The 12525-nt window shown below is 41.3% G+C and overlaps 1 protein-coding gene across 3 annotated transcripts in view; it reads right to left on the bottom strand.

Moving 5' to 3' along the window:
* OPHN1 (oligophrenin 1) overlaps positions 1-12525 on the bottom strand; it is a 2670560-nt gene that overhangs the window by 1452303 nt on the left and 1205732 nt on the right. For all 3 annotated transcript variants that reach the window (XM_044057106.1, XM_044057104.1, XM_044057105.1), the window contains exon 4: positions 5651-5722. In XM_044057106.1, the coding sequence (XP_043913041.1) occupies positions 5651-5722 (72 nt within the window). The remainder of the gene's footprint in view (positions 1-5650; positions 5723-12525) is intronic.

The following is a 12525-nucleotide window of genomic DNA, read 5'->3' as shown; positions in this document are numbered from 1 at the left end:
GAGGCAAACCCTGCCCTGGATTTGGAGAAGAGAGGCAGGTGGTACTGCTTGGTAAAAGTGTGAACAGATGTCCAGGTGGCAGCCTCCAGGATGTCCCTGGTGGTGACTCCTCTGAGGAAAGCTGCAGAGGTGGAGGCTGCTCTGGTCGAGTGTGTCCTGACAACCTTGGGGGAGGCTTTCCATGCTGTTTGTAGCAGAAATGGATGCAGTACGCTATCCATTTGGAAATGGTTTACTTGGAGATGGCTTTGCCTTCTGCACCTGTAGCAAAGCTAACCAGCAATTGATCAGACTTTCTGAAGGATTTAGTACTATTCAGACAGAATCTGAGCAGCCTGTGCACATCTAGAGAGTGAAGAATCCTATGCCATTTGTTCTGAGGATTAGGAAAGAAGCTGGGCAAATGAATGGATTTGTTGAGAGACACACTGGACACCACCCTGGCCATGAAGGATGGGTTAGTTCTGAGGGATACCCTGTCTGCATGGAAGATCATGAAGGGTTCCACAACCATGAGTGCTTGCAGCTCAGACTCTTCTGGCTGAAATGATGTCCATAAGGAATGCTGTATTCCAGGAGAGAAATTTTAGCTCTGCAGAAGAAGCTGGTTCGAAAGGGGGCAGGGTGAGCTTTTCCAAGACAAAGTTAAGATCCCAAGCTGGTGTTGGTGCCCTTCTGGGGGGCCTCAAGTCTCTAGCCCCTCTGAGGAACTGTATGATCAAAGGGTGTGTGAAAAGGGGCTGCTCAGTGGGAAAGTGAGCAGAAATAGCAGAGGCATGAATTTTTATAGAGGAGAAAGAGAGACCACTGTATAGTAGGTGAGCTAAGTAATCCAGAATGAGAGGGATGGAGGTCTGTGCCATATTGCCTCCCTTAGCCTGGATCCAGGTACAGAACCTTTTCCATATATCTGCATAAGATTTTCTGGTGCTAGGACATCTGGCCTCATGGATAGCATCCAGAACCTGTTTACTGAGGATGGCAAACTGGTTTGGGATTAGGGAATAAGCCAAGCTGCCAAATTGAGTGTCTGCAATTGGGGATGCATGAATTCCCCTTCTCTCTGGGTCAGGAGGTTTGAAATCTGAGAAAGATGCCATGGAGGCAGCAGGGACAGGCTGCACAGCAAGGGGTACCAGTGTTGTCAGGTCCAGTCTGGAGCTATAAGAACGGTCCTTGGTTTTTCCTTCCTTATAATGAACAGTACCCTGGGTATGAGATGTAGGGGAGGAAAGGCATAGACTGACAGACTGACCCAGGGGAAGGACAAGGCATCCACTTTCCAAGCCATGCAGTGATGCTCTCTGGTGCAGAATTTGCTGAGCTGATGGTTGGTGTGGGAGTCAATGAAGTCGACCTTCAGGGTTCCCCATTTCTGAGTTATTAGGGTGAAGGTACTTCTGTTGAGTTGCCACTCATGTGGGTCCAGAAGGTTTCTGCTTAATTGGTCTGCCAGAGAGTTGAGAGAGCCTAGCAAAAATTGTGCTAACAGGTGCAGTTGCATGGAAGAGGCTGTGAGCCAAAGGGTCATGGCCAGCCTGCGTAGAGGGTAGGAGTGAGTCCCTTCCTGCTTGTTGATGTACCAAATGACAGTGGTGGTATCTGTTTTGATCATCAGGAGAACCCCTGGAGAGAGAAAAAGTTTGAAAGCTATCAAGGCATGCTGCACAGCTATCATCTCTTTTTGACTGATGTGCAGAGGCATTTGTTGTGGGCTCCATTGGCCCTGTATGCACCTGCCATCCAGGTATGCAACCCAAGCATAGTCTGATGCATCTGTGGTAAGGGTCTGAGTGGCAGGGGATGGGGAGAAGGGCAGTCACTTGTTGTGGGAGCATGCTTTTGCCCACCAAAGAAATTCCTCACTGAAGCAAGAAATTATAGGTAGAAGAGTTTCCAGGTCTTGACAGTGTTGACACCAAAGACTCTTTAGGTACCATTGAAGTTTCCTCATATGCAGTCTGGCATATGAAATAAGTAGTATGCAAGATGCCATAAACCCCAGAGCTTGCAGGATCTTCCTTGCAGATAGCTGGGGCCTGGTGGCTAGTTGAGAGAAGTAGGCTGTCAGGAAAATTTGTTTCTCTGGTGTAAGGTATGCCATCTGGCATGCTGTGTCCAGACTTGCTCCCAGGAAGATTATCCTTTGGGTGGGCACCTGTTTAGATTTCTTTTCATTGGTTGAGTACCCAAGGGAGGTTAGTAGGGTCTTTACAAAGGCCAGGTGCTTGAGAAGCTTTTCGTGGCTGTCTGTCTGAATAAGGCAGTCATCTAAGTATGGGTAAATTTGAATATTTCTTTGTCTGCAAAAGGCAATGGCCCGAGCCAGACATTTTGTGAAAACTCTGGGAGCAGTAGATAAGCCAAAGGGAAGCGCAGAGAACTGAAAGTGCTAATATCCTGCCCTGAAGTTGAGATATTTCCTGTATGATTCCCTGATAGGAATTTGGAAGTACGCCTCTTTTAGATCTAGGGTGGCCAGCCAAGCATCCTTGGAGGGCATGGGTAGCAGCTGCTGGAGGGTGAGCATTCTGAAATTTGGGATCACCAGGAAGGTGTTTAGAAAAGATAGATTGAGGATGAGGTGCAAGGTGCCCTCTTTTCTGGGCACCAGAAAAAGTCTGGAGGAGAAGCCTTGGCCTATCTGTTCTGCAGAAACGTGCTCTACTGCCCTCACAGAGAGCAGGGAAAAGATTTATTTTTAGCCTCTGTCCACTGATTTGGTGGGAAGGAAAATTTATATCCCTGAGACATAATGTTCCGAACCCAATGGTCCTTGGTAAGGGTGGCCTAGGTGCTTGAGTGAAAGGAGAGTTTTCCTCCTGGGGTAAGTGAAGGTGGGCGGGGGGAGTGGAGTAGGTGAGTCACTGTGAGTTCTTACCATAAGGGGGTGGGTTAGAACTCCCTGGTTTTGAAGTGGAGATAGTCCACTGCTCAGATCACTGGATTCCCTGGGGCTGCTGTCTGGTAGGTCTGTTTCCACAGGACCTAGGCTGGGCCGGTTTACTCGCAGCAGAAAAGGACCAGTGCTAGGAGGGACAATGTCTACTGAACCAAGGGGGCTGGGCCTGTAAGAAATCCATAACTGTTTGCATAGATTTTGCTTTTTCGTCCATCTTTTTTAGGACCTCTTCTTGCCTTAGTGCCAAATAAGTTATCTTTGTGCAAGGGGGCATCAAACAATTTAGATATGACATGGTCTGGCAGGGGTTGCTCCTTAAGCCATGCATGTCTTCTAATATCAGATCCAGTGACTGCTGCCCTGCAAGAAGCTTCTAGGGCATCAAAACCACAGTGCAAAGTGTGTTTAGTTACTTGATTTGCAGAATGCATTAAGTCTTGTAAATCTTTAGATTCTGCCCAAGCAGGAAAGGAAGACATTTTTTGTTTAAGGAGTTCCAAGGTATGTTGTTGATATTTCAGCATATAGAACTGACAATTTAGTGCCCTGATAGCAACAGTAGCTGAGGTGCATACTTTTTTACCCCATCTGTCTACTGCTTGGAAATCCCTGTCTGAGGGGATGAGATTCTTAGCAGAGGTTGCTTTAATCCCTTTTGGCCCTTGAGAAATGACCTCAGGGTCAGCTGCTGGATTTTTAAAAAGATATTTGTGTGAGTCAGGGACTCTATAGTACCCGTCTGGTTTTCTGGAAGCAGGAGGTAGGGCATCAGGAGTCAAGTTGGATTCAAGAAAAACATCATCCACAACATTCAGGACTGAGGGCGTCAGGAGTCAAGCTGGATTCAAGGAAAACATCATCCACAACATTCAGGACTGAGGGGATGGCTAAGGGTCTGTGTTGCGGAAGATCTAAGAATTCCCTGAGTCTTTTTTTAGACTGAGAGTAGTCCATACTCTCCCATTGGAAATGCTCCCTTAAAGTATGTAGGGTTTCCCCAAAGGAAAAATCCTCTGGGGGAGAGGCTGAAGTAATGGAGTCCTCTGCATCAGAATCCTCATAAGTGGAGAGGGGTTGCATGTCTTCATAGTCAGAAGTATTAGATTCATCTGTCTGTTGTTCAGACAAAACTACAAGGGACAGATCTCTTTTCCTTTTTGAGGGGGTAGCTTGGCTTCCTCTGATCAACATGATAACGTCTTCTGCCATTTTAAGCATTTGAGACTGAGGCAAGGTAGCAGGTGCCCGAAAGTGGGTCGTCGGTTTCTTGGGTGTTGTTTGAACCCTGGGCCTAGGAACACGGTTGTTTTTGAAAGAACGGTAGTTGTGAAAGACGACGCTGGTTTGTGTCAAAATTCAGTAGTGCGAAGGACTTCCTCGGAAGCCAGTGCCTGCTCAGTGGCTCCAGACCCATCCAAGGTAGAGACGACCGCAGGATCCTTAGTCGAAGAACAGTTTTGCGGTATACCAGACTCTGAAAGAGTCTCAGTAGCGGCCTGCGAATCAACTGAAGTGGGCATCAGGGGCTGCAAAAGCACCTCACTGAGTACTGGAGGACTGAGAATTGCTTAACGGCAGCGTCATCGGTAGGTTTGACCTGTGCGGTCTGTCTCTGTCTTTATCTTTACGTTTTTTTTTTTTGGAAGATCTGCTGTCGGATGGCTTACTGAAGCCATATCGGAATTCGAGGACTGTAGACAAAAATATCTAGCTACAATAAGTGCCCGACGATGGAATATTCAGGCACTGAACAAACCACAGAAGCGGCAACGGGGGACATCGTGGTCTGGGCCTAAACAAGTGACGCAGTAAGAGTGGAAGTCTCGGTGTGATATTTGCTTTCCACAGGCGAGACAATTATTAACTTTTTCTGACATCGATTAGTGCAAGAAAAAAGGATCCCCAATGGGGTACTTAGCTTTAGAAGACTTCAACTTCAATTCGGAGATGAAAACTCAGACAGTGGCCGACCGGCACTTGTACAAACAGCTTCTGCTTTGGGCTCCATGGCAAGAAAGACTGATGTAATGGTGTCAGCTACCTTACTTTATACTACTGACGACCTGACGTCAGTACTCAAGCGACAGCAACCAACGCAGAAATACTAAGTCTTTGGTATTCGGGCCGGCCGAGGGCTACCCTGACAGGGATAACCCAAATGTGATGACTGCAACAGTGAAAAACAAAGAACATCAGCTGCTCAATGACTGGCTTTCCACCATCAAATCGTAAACACCAGGTATGCCAAACAGTGAAGACACTGTTCATTATTAGAACAACAGTACTTGCAGATGGGAAAGCAGCTGGTTCTATAAGGCTATGTACTGCAGTCATCAGTGGTAATGTGCAAATTCCTGCTCCATCCTGCTCATTAAGTACAGGTTAACAATGGATCACAGACATCTCATTAAATTCTGTTTATGGGTATGCTGGCAACTCCTGACACTTGCATGGACACTCTTATTTTAATTTTGAAAATTTGTCTGGCATGTCACACAGCTATGAATTATGGCGCCTAATGTCTTGAAGCCTTTAAATATCTATGAAACTATGAACAAATCTTACATTTATGGTTATCTCTCTCAACATTACAGAACTGCCCCAAAGTCATAATCCTCATTACCAGTTATATGAATTGATTGGTGCTAACAGAATGGCTCTTTAATTTCTTGTTCCCTCTGACATTCAGTAAAGAACACAGCATCCCAAAATGCATCACTGTTAATAAGTAGTACACAATCATCTTACCTTGGTGACTCCAATTTGCTCTTTGCGAAACTGTTCTAGTGGCTTGATCAGCAAATCAGTTGCATTATTTATCTGGAAGACACAATCAGATTAATCATTTAAAGGAAGTAGCCTGACAGTTGTTAAAACTTTGAATTCCTGCCTGCTTTACAATTAGTTAGCTAGCTAGTGTTATAATAATTAAAAGGAAAGAAAAGTCTTTTTACAAATGAAAATCTGCAGCTTTGGCCGGACAGAACGTTTTGTTCTTTCTCACTCTCCATCAGTGTGCAATGGTGAGGAGGGGTAACCAAAGCTCAGTTTGCAAAATACAACTTTTTCACAGCTCTTTTTCATAATGCATTGTTCCTGTCTTGTACTGCCCACTGACAAAATAAAATGCTAATTCATTAACCATTTGTAAACATAAATGCATTTAACTCCACTGTGCTTTGTATTTCCAAAAAAAGGTTTCTACATGGGTCACACATTTTGGCCACTTTCCGTATAATGGATCACACTTTCTACACAAGGAAAGTTGAATAGTATGTTGTCTCTTTTGATTTAAAGTTTCTTTTTTAAACCATGAATGACATATTAGTGTCATTAATGATCCCTTTGAAATTCTTTTCTACCTCTTTTCTCCTTAACATCTAGAATGTTATTCTCTCTGCCTCTTTGAGTATAGTTAGCCTGTTCTCAACCCTTTCCATCTGTCTCCAAAATGTCACCATTACAGTTATTACCTCAACAGCAATGTATGCCTGTGGTCACTCAGAGTACACTGCTTACTTTGATCTGGCCAAGGCTTTCAACACTATCGCCCATACTGTTATTTAAAACAAAAACAGACAAATGTAACTGAATCCCTATGTTATTTGCTGAATTTCAAATTGGCTGTCCTACAGATCCCAGGTTGTGAAAGTTGACAGTACCCTCTTTGAATGTAAATCTGTAACTAGTGGGGTGTCATAGGGATTAGTGTTGTGCCCTCAGCTTTTTGGTATTTATTTTGCAGACATCCAGTCCAAAACTTCATAAGTACGGTTGACCAAGTTTGCCAATGATTGGAAACTGGGCACTGTTATCTGATCATCCACTGATACCAAACACTCTCATGTTCAATGCAAAAAAGTACACTGCAGTAATATTTATCAAAAAAAGTTCCCACCTCAAAGGTTATTAATGGTACCCCTTTTCAGACAGAAAAAGTCATATCAGACTTGGGTACCTATGTGGACAACAACTCAACTTATTCCCAGCCTATTGAGTGAGTTACTACTACAAGTCAAAGTACTACTTTGACTACCTTTAGGGCTAGTCTGTATGGCTGGATGGGTAGACATAGACTTAACAGCAGGATTATCTGGTACAGCCCTGTTCTGTTTTGGGAAGTGAGCAATATTAAAGGCTTCAAAAGGAGACATGGACTTGCATGTTTGTCTGCTTAATGGTGTATATGGCTATGCATCTCATAGTCCTAACGGCTGCTTGCCTAGTACTGTTCCTATGCTGAATTATATGTAATGCTGCTTCATATTCAAGGACTTGACCTGTTACATTTGCTTCTGATAAGATGACTACACAGTCTTCGTTATCTGTGCAGCCTGTGGTTCATATGAATATGCACTACATGTTCAAAATTATCTACATCAACATTATGCTAAGGATTATGATGTACATGCATACTAACATTGTACTGCCAGTGACTAAGGAGGAAGTGCATTGACATTTGATGCCTGGAACATTAAAAGTCTGCAGGTTCTATTCTCAGACAAGGTGTTTAGATTTATATATCAATAGTCTGCAACATAAATATGGTGTTGCATTCCTGAGGTTCTGAGATACTAAATCTAGCTTACACTTTCCTGAGTGGTGGTAACAGGATGATGTTAAAGATCCCATGGCATTTGCTAAAAACTTAGCAGTATTTTATTTATAATACAAATTATCATAACATTCAATCTTTTGTACCTTTTCTTATTTCATACTATATAATGACTGTCCATTAACATGCAAAAACAAGTACACTGACTGGTCATTCCAACTAGTGTGCCCGTTGTAAATCTAGCATATACCAATGGAAAAAATCCAGTTGCCCGGACTTTCTACTATTAATACATGCTATGGAAATTCTACTTTTCTTTAATTTTAAAAAAATAAATAAACTTACAAAAACCGGAGACATCAACAGAACGTGACAGACTGCTCAGAGAAAAATATTAGGATAATCAGGGGCGTTACGCAAAACTTGCGAAATGTACCTGATTAGCCTTATATTTTCTCTGTCCCGTCTCTCCTGTACGCTTGAAGTCTCCCAACTTCATTTTTTTTTTAATTAAAAAAAAAAAAGGCAATGGAGATCTTCCTCTGCCCACTGCTTCCTTTACGCAGCAATGATGTACTGTAAGAGTGTTGGAATGCGAGTCCCATACACATGAGAAGCACAACAAGAAAACCCCAGGATACTGGGGAAAATGCAGAAGATGGCACCGTTATACAAGGACATTATTTAAGAAAAGTAAGTAACATTTTTCCTAAATAATGTCATTGTATAACAGCAATAACCCACAGTTGGGTGTGGGTAATCCTGATTTACCCACAGTTGGCTTTGTTTGATCATTCGGGCTTTGCCCTCATGACCAAACCACACCAACCGTGTGTAAATCCAGCATTACCATACTTAGCTGTGGGTTATTGTTATAATAAATTTACACAAATAATTTTGTTCAGTTGTAAAGAAGAAAAGGTGAGGAAAATATATAAATCATTATTATTGTATTTCTCCAAGCTCATTTCACCCCCATCTCAATAAATATTGTTGTATTATACACACTAAAGATACAGACTCTTGTTCCTTGTTCAATATCTTCCACTTCTTACTATATTATCTATCATGCATTCATTAGCTTTGATACAAAGTTTATTTTCCTCAAATCTCTCATTTTTGTACAAACTAGAAAAACATGCTGCAAAGTTTCCATTTGTCTGGTACAGCTATTATATATTTTTTTATTCATCACTTCCTAGGTTGTCTCTTTCTTTACAGGACATTTTTATGTGACATCCTACACAGAAAATCTTATAATAGTATTTCCATGTGCATCTCTCTTCTGTTCAAATATGCTTCTCTCATTTCAACCAAAAGTTTATTCGCTCCATCCTCTAAATATACATTTTTGATATTATACTTAGAAAATGCAGGTGGTTGGTGTGGCAGAGGACAGGAAGAAATGGAAACAGATGATCCGCTGTGGCGACCCCTAACGGGAACAGCCAAAAGAAGATGATGACTTAGAAAACTTTTCTTGCTAAACCTTTCGTCAAACTCTACTTTCCACTTACTGTTATCTTACACTCTCTTACATATTTTGTGTATCATGACTCAAATTTTTATATCTCCTTGTCTTACCCTACTGCCTATCCCCCCATTCTTTGTTTTCTTGAAAAAATATATTTTATTCAATTGTTCTGCAACAAAACAGTAATACACAATCAAAAAGCAGCATAACATAATGGAATAATGATAACAAAAACGTAATAATCTTTTATAACTAACATATAAAGGATTCTGAATAGTATCTATATTTTTTTTACATAGTAGTTGCTGGACTCCACCAAAACAGAATTAAAAAAAAACTCACAATAAGAACTTTTGCCATAAAGAATTCCTCAGATTCTGATGAAACAAACTCATTACACATTTTAGATGCCTTATACCTGAAATTACATGACCAAGATTCCAGAAGACGTGCTGTCAGTGTAAGTGATGTGCTTTGGTGTAAGGCTGATCTATAAACAAGCTTACACTGGGGCCATATTCCAAAACGCCTGCTCTCAGTGTAAGTGGTCATTCATACTGAACAAGGAACAAGAGTCTGGTATTCCTCTTAAACCTGGTTGATTTCTTTGAAACAGTCACCAAGGCCATTGACGAGGGGAAGGTGGTCCACACAGCCTACTTGGACCTCGCAAAAGCCTTCGATACAATACTCCACTCGGGCATTATAGATAAGCTCACCAGCTTAAATATAACCCCCTATGTCACTAGATGGGTTGCAAACTGGCTCAAGGACAGAACCCACATGGTTAGAATTGTTGGAGCCATGTCAGACTCCAAACCAGTTACAAGTGGCATCCCACAAGGCTCAGTCCTGGGACCTCTCTTGTTCGGTATATATTTCTCGGAGGTACAGGCCAACACAGAAGGACTGCAAACTGGGCGCCATAATCGACTCTCCAGCCGACACAAGCATCCTCCAAAAGGGCCTCATAGAAACAGACAACTGGTGTCACAGCCATGGCCTCAAGCTAAATGCCAAAAAGTGTATAGTCATCCCCTTTGGCAAAGACAAAGTGCCCACAAATTACCACATAGGTGGTAATCCATTAAGTACAGAAGAAGTAATTAGGGACCTGGGGACCCAAGTTGATAGCAATCTCTCATTTGACAACCACGTGGCCAAAGTGGCTAGAAAAACATTTTATATAGCCCACCTAATCATGAAGGGATTCACATCTAGATCAGGGGAGGTCATCGTGCCTCTTTACTCATCCCTCATCAGGCCCATAATTGAGTACAATGCCCCTTTGGGATGTACCTTACCAGACACCTGCAGCAACTGGAAAGACCCCAAAAGTACCTCACCAAGAGGATCAAAGGGCTCAAACAGATGCCATATGCTGCCCGGTTAAAGAAACTCCAGCTCTACTCAGTGGCATACCGCCTGCTCAGAGGCAATCTGTGCCTGACGTATAAAGCCATGTCCAACTCGGAATTAATGGACATGCTGCACCTCAGAAAATCCAAATCCCATCGAGCTACGCACTCGAGAGACTTGAACCTCAGCATTGAAATAAATAGGACATGCTGGAGGGACAGATTCATAACCCAGAGGCTCCCCTCACTCTGGAATAAAATCCCAGTCCAGGTTAGGCAGAGTCCCTCACTGACTCTCTTCAAGAGGAATCTTGATGAGTGGATGGGAGATCGTAGGTTTACCCCTGGTATCACTTCTGTGTCACTGTTAGACTAAGGCACAGTATACTAACCTCGAAAAAGGGCACAGCAAAATTCATTTAAAATGGGTGGCGAAAGCCAAACACACTCTGGCTAGGCTTATAAATGCCCTAGGGCAGATAGCCTAGTATGAACCTATGAACCTAAATACTGACAAGTAAAAGCAAAGCACATAATTAGGCCTTTGGGATTTACTTTTTAAAATACTTTTGAAATTCACCATTTCTTTAATTTGTGCTGACTGGCAAACATTCATTTAACATGCTAGGCAAACTTATTTTTTCAAGAACTGTTTCTACATCTCAACCTTACTTGTAATGCTATGCTATCTAAAGCATAAAATTACATTATAAAAAGCTATGTATACCTCTGAATGACTAAATAAAGCATCACTTTAGTTTCCATTTCTAATTACTTAGTAATGCTCAAACATCCTATTTTATAGTCTGTACATAGTCCTTCCTATACAGAATGTTAAGTATTTAGAACAGGAGGGCAACTTTCTATAAGTGATAAGATGCATATATATATATATATATATATATATATATATATATATATATATATATATATATATATATATATAAAGTTTTGATAAACTGATTAGCCTACAGCACTCATTCAAAAAATCCAAAACATTCACACAGCATTCTTTAACTGTGTCACTGTATAATCACAACAATATAGCAGCATTTTACTATAATATTCAAACTCCTCATCACCGAGAATCGCTGAATACAACTGTCCAGATTGCAAATGAATTGGCCTCAGTGTAAGTCTGCCCTGATTCCAGAAGTACTGTCAGTGTAAGTGATGTGCTTTGGTGTAAGGCTGATCTACAAACAAGCTTACACTGGGGCCATATTCCAAAACACCTGCTCTCAGTGTAACTTGTCATTCATACTGACAGCAAGACTTCTGGAATCAGGGCCAATACTCAATGGGTACAACTCTAGCTTCCATTTTTTTTTTCAGGTCAGTTTAAGAACAGTACGTGTCTGCGGAAGTTAAATTTGGTCATACTATGGATGCCAAGCAATATACCTTGAAAAGCTTTAACAGCTGATAGACACTTAACTTTTTTTTTTTGGCAGTGCAAAGTGCATTATAGCTTTCAAAGATCTGGAATGTTTATGTTATTTTGTGGTTGCTGCCATCAGATAAGTATGTAAGAACCTTATGTTTTGCCAATTTTGGAGCATAATCAGCGTTATTCATACTCTTGATAATCCTGTAGCAAGTCACCTATTACTGGAAAAAGATATGCCATCATTATTTGCATTTTTGTTTAAAGTACTTGACAAAATCACTTTCTTCCTCTTTCCCTACCGATACGTAATGTATACTTATTTAAACCATAAAAGCCACCCACTAAGTGATATTCACTTCCCGTCCCGCATTCTTCTCTACATTATAAAGTATTCCTTTCCTTACAAACTAAACTTTGACTCTAAACACAGCCACAAAAGATTTATGCATTATTAATGAGATAATTAAGTGGAAACTCTTACTAGCAGTCATTGCAGTATAGCACAAATACTGACTATGTCCCCTACATTTTAACCAGCATCTAAACATTATAGTAAGATTCCTTAGAAATGTATCATAATTTCAGTTCTTCGTCCTTTTATCACGCATATTATTTTGGTTCACACCTCCTGTGATACTTTTACCGGACACTAAATCAAAGTTTTAAAGTTCTCTATATGGAAGTTCTTATCTATAGTCATGCTAGTATATCCAAACACTGCACTTTTATTACAATTTACTTCATGACATATTATAAAAAAAAATTAAGCATTATCTTTAACAATGATCATCACAGTCAACAAAATAGGGCAGTATGCTGTGTTACTTATCTTCAATCTCCATCCTT

Source organism: Protopterus annectens, chromosome 15.part0 (genome assembly GCF_019279795.1).
Source record: "Protopterus annectens isolate FY-2018-M chromosome 15.part0, PAN1.0, whole genome shotgun sequence".
In the NCBI taxonomy this organism is placed as follows: domain Eukaryota; kingdom Metazoa; phylum Chordata; order Ceratodontiformes; family Protopteridae; genus Protopterus; species Protopterus annectens.
The sequence above is the reverse complement of the archived record's forward strand: the minus strand, read 5'-3'. Positions and strand labels throughout refer to the sequence as shown.